The sequence below is a fragment of the Rhinopithecus bieti genome, unplaced genomic scaffold (assembly GCF_001698545.2).
Source record: "Rhinopithecus bieti isolate Rb0 unplaced genomic scaffold, ASM169854v2 scaffold_21201, whole genome shotgun sequence".
Classification (NCBI taxonomy): Eukaryota; Metazoa; Chordata; class Mammalia; order Primates; family Cercopithecidae; genus Rhinopithecus; species Rhinopithecus bieti.
In genome coordinates, this window is record NW_016810610.1 from 1,611,677 (window position 1) to 1,628,231 (window position 16,555).

The following is a 16,555-nucleotide window of genomic DNA, read 5'->3' on the forward strand; positions in this document are numbered from 1 at the left end:
TATTATTTATTCCATGAATACATCACATTTTGTTTATCTATTCCTCAATGGACATTTTGACTGAATAACAGTACTATGAGCATTCATACACATGTTTATGTGTGGACATATATTTTCATTCTACAAGGGAACTTTTTACCCCTAAACAATTTTCACACCTTTATCCTTATTTAGGCTATCACCTCCCTGAGGGAACATATTTTATTCCTGTTAATATCACCAGTGCCTGACAGTCCCCTGATCCCAGAAGATGCTGGAAAAGTGCTGACAGTGACAGCCGACAGAGATTAAGGAGTTCTACAGGACCCTCAAGAACTTCTGTGGCCCTCCAGTTATATTCTGGTGGCTGTGCACTGGGGATTTGGCCTGTTCTAGAATATTAAGTGAATCCTATTCATTCTTCAAGACCTGAAATCCCTCCCACTACATCTCTCCACCCCAAATAAATCTCTCCCCTGAAGCTTTTTCCAAACCAACTAGATAGGATTAGTCTTTAAGACTTTTGTGTTTGTAACATTGAGTTGTGTCTTTAACAAAGGATTTAGGATACTCATATTTGCCTTGTAGGTATCTATGTATATGTCTTTACTAGGTATCTATGTATATGTCTTTACTCCACCTCACTTGATGACAAGGTCTACAAAGCCAAAGATTCTTTATTACTCACCTCCTGTCCAGAGGACTAGCCTAATGCCTTTGTCACTAGAAGTATGCATTAGTTTCGTATTAACTTGAGTATAATACAGAGCCAGATGGCCAGCTCAAAGGAGGGGCATGAAACACGTTTACTAATCACAAAAGAAGCCGCTGCAGAATTCCCCTGGCTCCTGGAACCACAAAAGGACCTGAAACCACAAAAGGAACCACTTTTGTGGTTCTTCTGGGCAATAGGCCCGGAAGATGAATGCGTGTTACTGAAATGAGAGCTGTATAAAAACGCTGAGTCATTCTGTGAGTCATTCCAACATGTTCCTTGTTTTTGCTTTTGGAAAGTGAGCTCCATGTCTGATCATGTCTGCACCGCCATCCCTTGTTGGATTATTCTCTTCCAGAGCTCAGTTTCAACTCCTCTTTCAGGACGGCTGTGGTCTCCAAAGCCAGTCTTTCTGGTCTGAATTCTGGCTCTGTCTGGTACTAGCCATAGCCTTGAACAAGCAATGTATCTTCTCTGTCCTTTGTCTCCCCATCTGAAACCCAGGGACAGTGAGAGTCCTGGTCTTGCAGGGCTGTTTTTTGTTTTATGTTGTTTTCGTTTTTGTTTTTTTCGAGACAGGGTCTCGCTCTGTTGCCCAGGCTAGAGCGTAATGGTGCTATCTAGGCTCACTGCAACCTCTGCCTCCTGAGTTCAAGTTCAAACAATTCTCCTTCCTCAGCCTCCTGAGCAGCTGGCATTACAGACGCCCACCATGACGCCCAGCTAATTTTTGTATTTTTGTAGAGACGAGGTTTCTCCATATTGGCCAGGCTGGTCTTGAACTCCTGACCTCAAGTGATCCACCCGCCTTGGCTTCCCAAAGTGCTGGGATTACAGGCATGACCCACTGCACCCAGCACACAGGGCTGTTTTAGAGTCAGTAGAGTGTTTGAATATTGCCTGGCAGATAGAAGGCACTCACCGCACGTTAGTCATGGTTGACTTTGTTCCATCACGATCTCCTTCCTTTCTGAACTCTGCTGTCACCATGCAGTTTGACAGTTCATTGTCCTCTGATTTTTCTTGGAGAGTAATTTTACTCTGCCTCTAATTATTTTTCTGGTGGTCTCACCTATCCAGAACATACTTGAGAGCCAAGAGGCAAGCAAATGGCAATACCTCCACCGCCACCACCGCCACTAGCACCAAGGCAACTGAGAACTCCAAATCAGTGTCACAGAACCCCTGGATTAAGAACCAACATCTTTACTCATAAAACCTCTTGGACCCATACTCAAAGCCTATCGACTCCTGGTGTGTATGGTTAGAACAAGCTGCATCCTCTGCTTTTGCAGCCCACAGCATAAACAAAGCAGTCTAGGATCAATTGGCATAGGGGAAAATAGTCCCCTGCAGCTCAGTACTCCGGAGGAAATATTTAGAGTGTGGTAGATACTTAGAATGCCCATAACCATGTCCCTGAGTGGGAGGAGTTTAAGAATGCAGGAAAGTGTTAAGAAATTTTAGAAAGATTGATTCATATAAGCTAAAAATTAAACTTACAGAATAGTGCCATCTCAAATGATATCAGGTAAACAAAAGATCATGGTATGCTCAATTTCTCTCTTCCTTACCATGTAGTAAGCTCTTTTTAAGAGAGTTTTAGATCTTCTATTTCTTTTGTGTCCCCATAACAGCACCAAGCCTATTAACTACTGCATAGGAACCTTAGAAATCTCTTAATTGTTGAAAAAAAAGCTTACATTAAAAAGTCCCGGCATGGTGGTTCATGCCTGTAATCCCAACACTTTGGGAGGCTGAGGCAGGCGAATCACTTGAGCCCAGGAGATCGACACCAGCCTGCCATGTAGTGAGACCTCATCTCTACAAAAAACACCCACATAAAATTGGCCAGGTGCAGTGGTGTGTGCCTATAGTTCCAGCTACTCAGGAGGTTGAGGTGGGAGGATCGCTCAAGCCTGGGAAGTCAAGGCTGCAGTGAGCCAAGATCCTGCCACTGTACTCCAGCCTGGGTGAGAGGAACAAGATGCTATCTCAAAAAAAAAAAAAAAAAAAAAAAAAAAAAGGCCCATAACTTGGTTTTCAATTAATTGCATCTGACCCCAGACCAAAATAAATAAATAAATAAAAATAAAGTTATTAGCCTCACACTGGAAAGACTCTGATAACATTTTTTGTGGGGAGCGGGGGCAGGGAGTGCTGGGGTCAGATGCAGTTAATAAATACCGATTTATGAACAAGGTTTGTGAATTAGTATTTAACACAACATTCCTTCTTTTAACATATACTTATTGAGTACTTGTTATGCACCATGCCCTGTATTTATATGCTAGGAATATGGTGTTGAATAAGAAAGATGTGAATTATTCTCCTCTTGGGGGGCTTAATACTCTGGATCAGTGCTGGCCTCTGGAAGTTTCTGTGATGATGAAAATATTTCACATCTCTGCCATCTAACATAGTACCAGATTGCCACATAGGGTTATTGAATACTTCAAATGTGGTTAGTGCAATTGAGAAACTGAATTTTAAATTTTATGTAATTTGCATTAGTTACAGTTAAATGGCCACATGAAGTTAGTGGCTGTCATATGAGGCAGCACAGCTCCAGAACCCAGTGCTGTGACTGCAAGGGTGCCCCTTAAAACCTCCCTTCATTTTCTAGAACTATCTAACCAGAGTTGATATGGAGAACGGCTCCTAAGTCCTACCAGATTCTTGATCGTTAGACAAAGGTTTTATTAACGCAGGCATTTTAAGGAGCTTTTTCTGTAAAACACATATTTTGCATATCCACCAAGTTCAACTTCACTGAAGAACTGAGTTAATCCAGCTGAATCTGAACACCCTCTCCCTCTGGGCCTGTTTATGATACTTTAAATTCCTCTTATCTCAAGGGAAAGTCACTTGGCACAAGCTCTGGAGAGAAATGGGATGGAGGTGGGGGGATCATGGTGCACCATCATCTTAGCGTATCAAAGAATTATTGTGATTCTCCACCTGTCCTCTCCACTCCCTGTTGATATATACACACACATACACTTAGGTACATATATTGAATGTACAGTGGCTCATTCTCTAGGTAGAGAAGAATACCTTCCTGGAATCTACACTCACATGTTGACAGCTTCAAGTAAGGATGCATGTATTTGGCCCTGTGCATTCATTCCATATCTTACCAGCAGCTTTTAAGATTTCACTCTGAAGGGTTTGCATCCTCAGCCAAGAGAACAAAGTGGACATATATAGACTCCCTCTGTGGCCGGTTCTGGATGCATAAGGCAACCATTTGGAAGGGAGAGCAGGCCAGAGAGGTGGTACCTCCAGAAGCCCTGCTGAGAAGTGTGAGTGCAGGGAAGGTGTTGGCCTGCGAGGTGGAGGCATGGCATGGAGCCAGAGAAGCCCAGGCCAGTATCTCCACACGTCTGGGCTCTGCTTTCTTCTCCAGCAAGACTGAAGGGCTGCACCAGATTTGAGCCGAGTATGTGATGGTCAAGAATTGCTCCAGTCCATTCTCATGACCTCCTTTCCTCCAGAAATCTACCAGACAAGGCCATCTTGGCAGGAAAGCTGGGCCAATCACTTTGCAGTCCCCGGCCCCACATTCACCCACCTAGAACCAGGTTGCGACAAATATCAAGGGCAGCTCTGGAAGGGGAAAGATCACAGGTGGCAGAAGGTACTGAGGGTGGGTGTGGGCGTGGCTGTGGTGGGCAGTGTGTCAGGAGGGTCTGTCCCACCCTCCTAGCTCTGGCAGAATTATACACATACTAGGCACAAGTGTTTTTCTAGCCCCGGCCTGGGAACTGTCTGCATCTCCCAGCAGCCTGTCCTGTACCTTTCTTTTCTTAGCTGTGCAGCAGAAAGGGCCCTGAAAGCTGAGGTCTGAGACAATGGCTTGATGACTGGGCTTTGGGGCCAGTTTGGTCATGAGCTTCCCTTGGAGCCACTCCCGTTAACAGGAGAAAGAGCCTCAGTGGACCCCTGGGGAAGCGTAGCGCCCAGCCCTGGGAAAGGGGAGGCATAGAGGAGTGAACCCAGGCCCTGAGGAGCGGCAGGCAGAAGTGGCTTTGCTGAAGCCAAAGCTGTGGGCTCCTTTCTCCACCTCAACTGCACAACAGCATGGGGCGGTGCCCAGCTCCTCCAGGCACTGGTTGTACCCTTCCCTAAGTAGCAGATAGCAAGGAGTGAAAGCCAGGCTTCTCCCTTCAGGAATCAAGCCTTTTTGCAGGTGGGGAGAGGGTGACAGTCATTAACCTCTTTCAGAACTATTGGAAACTGTGGGCCTTCTTCCCTCAATAATGTGCATCCTCCACATTCTGCAGCCTCTCGGGAGGACTCACGTGCCTCTCCATGGGACCCCAGGGACAGTGCTCCCCAGTGTATGTTCCGTGTTCCACTTGCAGTGAGATCCCCTTCAGGGAAGGTGGCTGCTAGAATGCAGTTATTAGGGTCCCATACTGGATCTGTGGAATCAGAATCTTTCAGTTGGGGGAACCTTGGAATCTGCCCTGAGATTTTCCTTGAGAACAAACTCCTCATGTGAGAGAAGCCCCCAGAGCAGGATCCTTATAACAAGGACCCCAGCTGGCCCTGATGTCGGAGGAAAGTTTTGGGATTAAGAGAGGGCCGAGGGCAGGCTGACTGATCTCCCTATCCTGGGCTGGAAGAGCATGGGATTGGGAGCCAGGAGTTCTGTGTTCTGGGCCCGGCATTTCCTTGAGCCATGTCAATGATTCAACTCCTGAGGCCTCCCGCTGTTCTTTGCCTCATTGAGGGGATGGAAAGACTGGTGGGTAAGGTTTGTCCAGTGGCCTCCGTTTCGCATTTATTGGTGTGGTGGTGTGGCTTCAGAGCAGGCCCAGGGAAGGATCTTTGGGCTTCAAAGCAGTGTATCCACCCACACCGTTGGTTGCCAGGTGGTTTTACCTGGAGGGTTTTAAAATTTCTTTCATTGTGGTGGCTCGGCTTCTTATTTCTGAAGGTTTAAAAAATATGTACATGTGGCCAGGCACGGTGGCTCATGCCTGTAATCCCAGTACTTTGGGGGGCTGAGGCGGGTGGATTACCTGAGGTCAGGAGTTCAAGACCAGCCTGGGCAACATGGCAAAACCCCATCTCTACTAAAAGTACAAAAAAAAGTTGTACTTTACTAAAAGTACAAAAAAATTAGCCGAGTGTGGTGGCTGGTGCCTGTAATCCCAGCTTCTTAGGAGGCTGAAGCAGGAGAATCGCCTGAACCTGGGAGGCAGAGGTTGCAGTGAGCTGAGATCACGCCACTGCACTCCAACTTGGATGGCAGAGCGAGACTCAGTCTCAAAAAACAAAGTATATATATACATATATATATTTTTCCCACACTTGTATTTTTGTATTATAAAAGTGACATATGTTCATTGCAAAACAAGTATTCAAACATTACAGAAATGCCTCTCTTCCCATGGCCAGCCCTGATCATATTTCTCAGAGATAATTCTTACTAAAAATTTGATTCTAAGTTTTAATTAAAAAAAAAAAAAGAAAGCATGTAGAGCAACAGTGGCACAAGGAACACCTGTGGAGTGTTTACTCCTGATCAGGCAATGTACTTACAAGGAAACCTCACAATAGCCCTGGGAGGTACGGACCTCTCACCCTAGCGAGGGTTGAAGAAATTTGATATATACACATACATACACACAAACACCAAACATCTATTTGTACAAAAGTGGGATGATGTTATCCTGTTATACAACTTGATTCTTTCATTCTCAATACATCAAGAACAATTTTACGGAACTGTGCATGCTGAACATTTTAACATCTCTAGTGTTCAATGATATGAAATCAGAATTAAGCAATACTCAATGATTTTTTTTTTTTTTTTTCAGACGGGGTTTCGCTCTTGTTGCCCAGGCTGGAGTGCAATGGCATGATCTCGGCTCACCGCAACCTCCACTTCCTGGTTCAAGTGATTCTCCTGCCTCAGCCTCTCAAGTAGCTGGGATTGCAGACAAGCGCCACAATGCCCAGCTAGTTTTGTATTTTTAGTAGAGATGGGATTTCCGCATGTTGGTCAGGTTGTTCTTGAGCTCTCTGCCTCAGGTGATCCACCTGTCCTGGCCTCCTGAAGTGTTGGGATTATAGGTGTGAGCTACCGCGCCCGGCCTGATTTTTATTATTACAAACAATGCTGCAGTAAACTATTTGTTTTTACATGTATCTTTGTGTATATGTGTATTTCTGTAGGATAAATTTATAGAAACAGTAGATCCAAAAGGGCATACATATTAGTTCATTCTCACATTAAATAAAGAAATCCCCAAGACCGAGTAATTTATAAAAAAGAGGTTTAATTGGCCCAGAGTTCTGCAGGTTGTACAGGAAACATGGCAGCATCTGCTTCTGGGGAGGCCTCAGGAAGCTTTCACTTGTGGCAGATGGAGCAGGCATCTTACATGGCAGGAGCAGAAGGAAAAGAGTGAGCGGGGAGGTGCTGCACACTTTTAAACAACCAGATCTCATGAGAACTTACTATCATGAGAATAGCACCAAGGGGATGATGCTAAATCATTCACGAGAAATCTACTCCCATGATATCATGATCTAGTTGCCTCCCACCAGCTTCCACCTCCAACACTGGGGAGTACAACTCAACATGGGATTTGTTAGGGACACAGATCCAAACCATATCAGCATGTAAATGAAAAATTTTTAATACTTTCTGAACAATCTGGATAACAGGAAATGAAATGTATTTGAATGTCTCTTCTAAGTGCTGAAGGTATTTTCAAATCCAAGCCCAAATATGAGGCTGGCAACAGGACATTTGTTTCCCGGAGCTGGTTTTAGATTCTTGGTTCTGCAACTGAACGGTTATGAAACTTGGAGAAACAAAGAGGGTATGCCTTTCATCGCTCTGGGCCTTGATTTCTACCATGTGAAACAACAGCATGGTAAAATCCTCTCTCTGAAGCCTGTTTTAGTTCTAACAATCCCCAATTTGATTAGTGCTTTAGCTGTCTGCCTTTGTTTTCCTATTTATAAAAAAGAATTTTATTCCTTTGGCCTTCCAGGATCAATTAGTCAATGGATCCATTAGTGAAGAACTTTCAACCTTGAAGTGCTAAGTAGAGATATTATCGCTTGTAGAGCAAGCTGATCTTAGCTGCATATGACCTAAAACTGCTGCGACTTGTAAAATAGTGGCTGGGTCTTTAAGAGAACAAGATACTTATTGAATCCAAAAGGCCCCTCTGTCTCAGCACTCTAACCTGTGGGGTTGAGGAGAGGCAGGTGTTTGGGAAGGAGGTGTTTGTTTGGGAAGGAGGTGCTTGCTTGGAAAGGAGGTGTCTGGGAAGGAGGTGTCTGGGAAGGAGGTGTTGGGAAGGAGGTGTTTGGGAACGTGTTGGGAAGGAGGTTTTGGGAAGGAGGTGTCTGGGAAGGAGGTGTTGGGAAGGAGGTGTTTGGGAAGGTGTTTGGGAAGGTGTTGGGAAGGAGGTGTCTGGGAAGGAGCTGTTGGGAAGGAGGTTCTGGGAAGGAGGTGTTTGGGAAGGTGTTGGGAAGGAGGTGTCTGGGAAGGAGGTGTTTGGGAAGGGGGTGTTTGGGAAGGTGTTGGGAAGAAGGTGTCTGGGAAGGAGGTGTTGGGAAGGAGGGTGTCGGGGAAGGCAGGTTCTGGGAAGGAGGTGTCTGGGAAGGAGGCATGTCTGGGAAGGAGAGCTTGTCTGAGAAGGAGTTCTGGGAAGGAGGTGTCTGAGAAGCGAGGGTGGTCTGGGAACGGAGGTGTTGGAAGGAGGTGTCTGGGGAAGGAAGGTGTTGGGAAGCGAGCTGTCTGCGGAAGTGAGCATGTATACTGAGAATGAAGAGGTGTCTGCGAAGAAGAGGTCTGTTCGCAAGTAAGGAGGTGTCTGGGAAGCGAGGTTCTGGAAGGAGGTGTTTGGGAAGGTGTTTGGGAAGTGAGTGCTTGTCTGGGAAGGCGCGATATCCTGAAGAAGGAGGTGTCTGGGAATGGAGGTGTCTGAGAAGGAGGTGGTCCCTGGGAGGAGGTGCCCTCTCCTGGGAAGCGAGGTTGTCTGGGAAGGAGATGTCCCTGGTGTAAGTCTGAGGTGTCTGGGAAGGGATGCATAATGCTCCTTGAGAAGGAGGTGATCGATGGGAACCCAGTAGTGTTTGTCCTGGGAACGGAGTGTTGCTGGGAAGCGCAGAGTGTTTTGGGCAAGTTGTGTTGGTTAAGAGAAGCGATTGATCTGGGAAGAAGACGCGTGTCCTCGGGAACATGGAGGTGTTTTGGGAAGGGGGACTTGCGGAAGGATAGTTTGAGGAAAGGCCGTGGTCTGTGAGAGGAGGCTGCTATGAGAGTATTAGTAATTGAGATCTGGGAAGGAGGCTAATACTGGGAAGAGAGGTTAGATTGGGACAGCGCGGTGTTTGGGAAGATGTTGGGAAGAAGGTGTCTGGGAAGGAAGTGTTGGGAAGGAGGTGTCTGGGAAGGAGGTGTTGGGAAGGAGGTGTTTGGGAAGATGTTGGGAAGAAGGTGTCTGGGAAGGAGGTGTTGGGAAGGGAGATGTCTGGGAAGAATGGTGTTGGGAAGGAGGTGTCTGGGAAAGGAGGTGTTGGGAGGGAGGTGTTGGGGAAGGAGGTGTTGGGAAGGAGGTGTCGGAGGAAGGAGGTGTGGGAAGGAGTGTCCTGGGAAGGAGTGGTCTGGGAAGGAGGTGTCCTGAGAAGGAGGTGTCTGGGAAGCGAGGGTGTTGGAATGTGGGGGAGGTGAGGTGTCTGGGAAGGTGGTGTCTGGGCAGGGATGTGGTCCTGGGAAGGAGGTGTTGGGAAGGAGGTTGTCCTGGGAAAGGAGGTGTTTGGGGAAGGTGTTGCGGAGCGAGGATGTCTGGGAAGGAGGTTTTGGGAAGGGGGGTGTTGGAAGTTTGGGAGAGGTGTCCTGGGAGGCAGGTGTTGGGAGGAGATGTCTGGGAAAGAGGGTTGGGAAGGAGGGGTGTCTGGGAAGGGGTGTATGGGAGAGGAGGTGTTTGGGAAGATGTTGGGAAGAAGGTGTCTGGGAAGGAGAGTGTTGCGGAAGGGAGGTGTCTGGGGAAGGAGGTGTTGGGAGGAGGTGTTTGGAAGATGTTGGGAAGAAGGTGTCCTGGGGAAGGAGGTGTTGGGAAGGAGATGCTCTGGGAGAAGGAGGTGTATGGGAAGGAGGTGTTGGGAAGGAGGTGTCGGGGAAGGAGGTGTTGGAAGGAGGTATCTGGGAAAGAGGTGTCTGGGAAGGAGGTTATGGGAAGGAGGTGTCCATGGGAAGGAGGTGTCTTGAGAATGGAGGGTGTCTGGGAAGGAGGGTGTTGGGAAGGAGGTGTTCCTGGGAAGGAGGTATCATGAGACAGGAGTGTCTGGGAAGGAGGATGTTGGGAGGAAGGTGTCTGGAAGGAGGTGTCGGGGAGGAGGTGTCGGGGAAGGAGGGTGTTGGGAAAGGAGGGTGTCATGAGAGGAGGTGTCCTGAGAAGGAGGTGTCTGGGAAGGAGGTGTTGGGAAGGAGGTGTCTGGGAAGGAGGTGTTGGGAAGGAGGTGTCTGGGAAGGAGGTGTTGGGAAGGAGGTGTTTGGGAAGCCTGATCGGGTATCACATCTCCCTTGGGAATCTTGCCTTCTTGCAGTGAGTATTTGCAACTGTATGTCCTTTAACAAGGAAGGAATTGTGTGGACCACATCCTCACAGAACACAGCATGTATTACGTGAGGGATGGACCCAATCTGTGTCTGTGGTGTTTGGGACAATAGCTGAGATAATAAGGCCTTCCATTTCCCCCAGGTCCTCCAATCATGTCATGTGACCCTCTTAACGTCTCTGATGCAATAACCAGAGAGGGAATAGTCATCCCCATTGTTAAGATGCAGATGCAGAAATTCAGAGGGGCGTGCCGACTGTCTCCTATCACATGGCAGCAGCGGGTGGCAGAGCTGGACAGTCCCGGCTCCATCCTGGTTCTGCTGCCATGGGTCTGGGGTGCGTTACTGCCTGGATCCTTTCTGCTGGCTCTTTTTAATGGCCGGACTCCTCTTGAGAGCCCTGTGCAGTCCAGGCTTACCCAGCTGAGAAGGTGTAGCACTTTGGCATTTTGAGGGACACGTACAGCATGCAGCATGGAATGTCTCTGAATTTGGGATCCTGCCGATGGTAAGCTTTAACTTCTGAAACACAAGAAAGAAGAAAGTTAAATGACTGAAGATTATCTTTCAGATTGTCGCTTCCCAATCTGTCCTCATTAATGCCCTTGGGAGCTGGTTTTGAAGAAAGTCCTGCAGTGAACTGTAATATCTGGGCCAGAAGAAGACAGGGATGACTTACTTGGCTACTTGGGTGGAAGGTGGATATTTATTTTCTGGCATCCATGGGCCTGAGCTTTTAAGGAAGGATCCAGGTAGCATTGATAGTGCTCTCAGGGGTCCAATTGCACCAATAATTAAAAGACCTCTTGAAACAAGTGAATCAAAATGAAACCACCAGACAGGACTCATCCGGACAAGATTGGGAGGAAACTGAAACTTGATCAGTTTCTCCTGCAACCTATCATGTCCTTCCCCTGCACACACCTCCCTTTCCTTTGAAAATCTCAGTTCTCTCCCCTCTCAATCCCTGCCCCATTCCCACCCCAACCTCCAATTCCCTCATCCGTAGAGTAACAGGAAGGAGAGTAAATGGGATTGACTCAAGCACTTTAAAACAACAAGGGCCAATGGCTGTTCTTCCTTTGCTTCCACATCTCCCTTTTCCAATATTCGTTTTCCTTCCAGGGACCATGTGTTCGAATGTTAAAAGAGCAGTGGATACCCGTCAATACCAAGAAAGAAGTCAGGAATGGTGGCGGTGGGAAAGTAAAGGAATTTTCTGATCTTCCAGATAATCATGAAGATGGATACTGCATATTTCTCAGTAGCATGTAGGAGCTGTTATCGATTAGAAAGGGAAGGCAGAACAAGCACAAGAGAAATGCAGTTGCCCCCTTCCTATGCAATGACTACACAGTCTGGAAAGGCAGTCAGGATAAACTGCAGTCAGCAACACCTAGGTACAGTTCCTAGATCTGCTCACAGGCAAAGACCCTTTTCCTGGCTTCTGAATTAATGCCTGGATCTTTGGGTCAGAGTAGTAGTGTTTGGTAACTTTCAGAAGAGTTCAGAAGCTTATATTGGTCCCAGTGTATGTGGATCCTTTTTTTTCTTTTTTTGAAACAGTCTCGTACTGTCCGGGCTGGAGTGCAATGGTGCAATCTCGGCTCACTGCAACCTCCGCCTCCTGGGTTCAAGCGATTCTCCTGCTTCAGCCTCCCAAGTAGCTGGGATAACAGGCACCCGCCACCATGCCTGGCTGATTTTTTTGTATTTTTAGTACAGATGGGGGTTTCACTACATTGGCCAGGCTTGTCTTGAATTCCTGACCTCATGATCCGCCCACCTCAGCCTCCCAAAGTGCTGGGGTTACAGGTGTGAGCCACCATGCCCAGCCCAGTGTGGATCTTTGGCAGAGAAAATGTGCTATAGGTACCAGATTGTTGGACTGGGGCCCTGAAATCTACTTCTTTTCTGCCATGCACTCTCCTACCCAGTCTTCAAAACCCAAGCCAAACACCACTTTCTTTGAGACACCATCCTGACCTCCTTCATATAGATTTACTCCATTCTACCTCTGTGATCCTGTGGCCCTGTGTTCATATCTCAGGGCACACATTGTATTGCAAGTAGCACAAAACATGTCTGCTTCATCCACTGATCTGTGAGCTTCTTAAGCTCAGGCTGAGGCCATTTTTGTAGCACAGTATCTAGCACCCAGTAGAAGCTCAATAAATAGAAAGTGAATGAATGTGTACTTGCTCTGCCACTAACTAGTTATGTATCTTAGACAACTCACTTATCCTCCTGGGATTACTCATTTAGGGTAATGAGTAATAGGGATAGCACAATTTGTATGACCAACAGGACTATTACGTATTGCAGAAGAGATAAGACATGTTCTTAATATAGATATGCTACACAATCACAAAAATCCCAGAGCTAGAAGAAATTTGGAAATCATCTAATACAATGGTTTTCAGAAATTTGAAGCCAAAGAACTGTTTCTTAAGGAAAGCTAACAGGAAAGTCCAACATTTTGGACTAATCTTTTTTCATAAAAGATAAAAGATAAATGTGAGCTTCTCTGGTTGAAGACCCAGCATACTCTCTCTTTCCTCTCCTTTCCTTTCAGCTCCATCCTAGGGATGTAAGAAGTACAGTCTGAAAACCAGCTTCTCACTTTAGTGAGAATAAGCTGAAGTCCAGAGAAGGCAGTGAATTTCCTAAGGTCACAGGGCTAGTGAGAAAGAAAAGTAGACCAGGGAAGGAATTAACACATGAAGACTGCAGTGACATGCAGGACAATAGCTAGTCCATGAAAAAACAACATACCCATATATTAGGGTTGGTTTGTTGTTGTTTTTCGTTTGAGACAGGGTCTCGCTTTGTCTTTCAGGCTGGAGTGCAGTGGTGCAATCATAGCACACTGTAACCTTGAACTCCTGGGCTCAATTGATCCTCTTGCCTTGGCCTTCCGAAGTGCTGGGATTACAGGTGTGAGCCACCATGCCCAGCACCACATATTATGTTTAATTCTTGCAATACTCTATGAGGAAGTTAGGGCTGTGATGATTTCTGAGATGAGGAAACTGAGGCTTAAAAAATGGGCTTGAGTAGCATTCCATGGTCAATTGTAGTAGAAGTAAAAGTAACTGGTAACTTTACTGATTACCTAATATGTGCCAGTCACCTTTGTAAGCACGTTACACATATTACCTCATTTAATTATCCAACAACCAGCACCATCATTAGCCATAATTTTACAGAAAAGAAAACTGAGGCACAAATTGGTTGAAGGAGCTGGTTTGGAATCCCTGCACCAGTCTGATTGCATGCAAGCTCTTTTTGCTACATCACTCCGATCTGAGGTCCTGAACCCAGGTGCTGTGTCTCTTAGCCCAGTGCCTTCTCCAAATGCTACTTGATATGAAAGAATCCTGAAAGAGTCCTGAAAGAACATTCTGTTATTTGCACTTGGTGGTGGAAGAATGAGGAGCCTTATTTATACTCAGGGTACCTCTCAGACTCCATCTAAGACCTTTTTCCTTCTGGTACTGATTTGCCCTGTTCAGGGCTGGTCAGTACAACTCACCTCCTTCTGGATGGACCGGGTGAGAAACAAGGAGACCTCGTCCAGGCTCTGGGGCTTCAGGCCATTCACTGCCAAAAGATGATCTCCATGGCAAAATATGCATCCCAGACGTGGGGGGCCTTCCCACTGAGACACGCTGCAGGGGGAATACAACATTCAACACCAGTGTGAGGCTCCGCTGGCCAGGAGGGCAGGGCACGCGTGGAGTCTACAGGGAGTCCTGATTCTAGGTCACGTGGCACCACCTCTGAAGTAGACTATCTCCATCTGTTTAGAATATTGTTTCCTCTGTCACTGCTACAGGAGCCTAACCCTTCCTCCAAAGCCCAGCTCAAATTATACCACCCTTACAAAGGCCCATAAAATCCTACATCCCATTCCTCTGCTATAATTCATTTCCCCTACCCCTGGACTTGTATTACATTGTGTGAGTACCTGATTTGTTACATTTTTAAATAAAATGCATTTTACATTGACTTGTTTGTGTGGCTGTCTTTTTTTTTTAACCAGGGTACATGACCCCAGAAGTATGATGTCATCTTTTTGTTTGTTTTGTTTTTTAATTTTTAAAACCCCATGGTTCCAAGTAAAGAAAGACGGCTCAGCGTTTGTTGGAAGTGAGGGTGTAATGATTACACAATGAATATCTAATGAACAAATAAATGAATTAAGGAATGAAGCAGCTCAGTTACGGAGGAGTCCACAGTTTCGGTCAAGTGTGTATTGAGCCTTAGATTGTGGACTATTTTAAAAAAATGGAAGGTGTGGTTCCTCCCTTCTTAGAACTTATAAGACAACTATTGTGTAGTGTTTACATTAAAGAGCTTTCTTCTCTTACGAAGATGTAATCTTCCATCAAAATAAATTACAAAGTCTTTTTTAAAATGCCGTATCAAATAGACAGTGATTGCTTTAAGAAAATTCTCTGCCACACAGTCTTTTGTGTCTGTGTCTGTGACTAGCAGTTTGTTTTTTGTTGTTGTTGTTGTTGTTGTTGTTTTTAACCTTGTGTCTGGAAGTCTTAGAAGCTGATATGCTTTCTTCTTTTAGGCCTCTGATTCCTGCTAACTTCACTAATTTCTCTCATTCATCAAATACTCATTGCACAGTGATTGGAAATGATGTCCTTGGGTCATCTGTATCCCTGCCCATTCTTCCTCCTTCAAGGAGTCAGAAATGGCTGCTTCCTGAACTTTTGGGTCCTATTATTCCCCCCTCTCACCTCCCAGCTGACTTTCCTGCACAACAAGACCCTGATTTCTACCTCCAAGACTTTTGTAACAACAGCAAGACAACAGTCCAAGCTTCCTGACCACCCAACCCTAGTCAGTGTTGCCAAATACACTGTTTCAAGATGTAATTGTTCTCTTCAAAGCTTCCAGCCCAATTTATAATCTACAGTCAAATCTCCAACCTACCATATCCGTCCTGCGGCTTCTGTGAGAGCAAGATAGTTGATGACATCAGGAGGAGAAAGGAAAATGTTCAGTTTCTCCACTTGGCTTTCATCAGGGATATTACTATGAACAAGACATTTGTAAAAGTCACATCAGACAACTGGCCCTGGCTCTCAACTGTACTTTCTGAGTAGACTTTTGGCCTCTATTTCTGAGATGATATTGTACAGGTAAAGGTCCAAAACATTTGGAGAATAATATAAATTTAAGTTACTGAAAAATCCTCTTGGGGTGTGGTAGTGGATGGTAGACTATGGGAACGGAGGGAAAATGGACTAAGTTGGTTATATAACTGTCCACATCAGGCCAGTCTGCATATTTCTCTGCTGGAAATGATTCCATAGAAGAAGGTACGGAAAACAGTTAAAATTACGTCAATCATACCAAATGCTCTTGGTATCACTTAAAGCCTAAATAACCCCCTCCTGGTCTATAACTAAGCCTCATGCAACTTGCATGCCCATAATTACACTCATGGGAAAACTGACTGACATGCTATTCAGATCGGTGTGGATCCGAAGTCTTGGGAGACTAGCCAAGGGGAATTTTAAAATAGCTGGAAATGCCACCCCAGCCCCAGGGACTGCTTTACTTCAGCTCTATCATCCCCTCTCCTTGGCCACAACATCAATGACGGGAGAAGATGGTCAAGTTTTGGCTGACTTGGAGATTTTAGGAATGGCTTTAAAATTTAATTCTAAGTTAAAAAAAAAAAAAGTGGGAGGGAGCCTGCCTTGCTCTTAGGGCCCATAAAGTTTTAGAAATTAGAACTTTACTTGATTAATATAGACAATTGCACAACAGTTAGTGAGGATGACCCCTTTTGGTGATTTGTGGTCTGCGCTTCCGTATCGGCAGGGGAAAGACACCAATCAATTCCTGAGCCTTGTTCTTGCAGGTGGAGGCCCCCATCCTGGGTCTCTGGAAGGGTCTGGGGTTCCTCTTTGCTGCTATCCACAGACTCGTGGGATGTCTCTTTGAAAAAACTAGAGTATAAGAAGTTAAAACAAGCCCTATTTTAGCACATGTTTTTACAGTGTTCCCCTGTGTGTGTCAGATTTCAGTAGCTAACAGCCGTGTGAAGACTAGCAAGGTCTTGAAGTATGTCCAACTATCAGAATCACAGCCACAGATAGATTCAAATCCAACAAACTTTCCTTCTAAAAATGGATATGGAATCGAAATGACCCTTTACAGTGTTTGGAGGACAGAAGCGAGAGTGTGAGAGACATAAATGCAAAGTATAGAAGGTGACTTCCTCAGGAGACGGAAAG

General features: G+C 45.8%; 1 protein-coding gene across 1 annotated transcript in view; it reads right to left on the bottom strand.

Annotated features, from left to right (window-relative positions):
- Positions 1–7,051: 7,051 nt before the first annotated feature.
- The window catches only part of PLEKHS1 (pleckstrin homology domain containing S1), a 34,038-nt gene continuing 24,534 nt past the window's right edge, over positions 7,052–16,555 (bottom strand). Inside the window, exons 11-15 of the mRNA XM_017892510.1 lie at positions 16,058–16,267; positions 15,243–15,344; positions 13,825–13,960; positions 10,709–10,811; positions 7,052–7,087 (exon numbers count right to left, since the gene is read on the bottom strand). Coding sequence (XP_017747999.1) covers positions 7,062–7,087; positions 10,709–10,811; positions 13,825–13,960; positions 15,243–15,344; positions 16,058–16,267 — 577 coding nt within the window. The 3' untranslated portion in view covers positions 7,052–7,061. The remainder of the gene's footprint in view (positions 7,088–10,708; positions 10,812–13,824; positions 13,961–15,242; positions 15,345–16,057; positions 16,268–16,555) is intronic.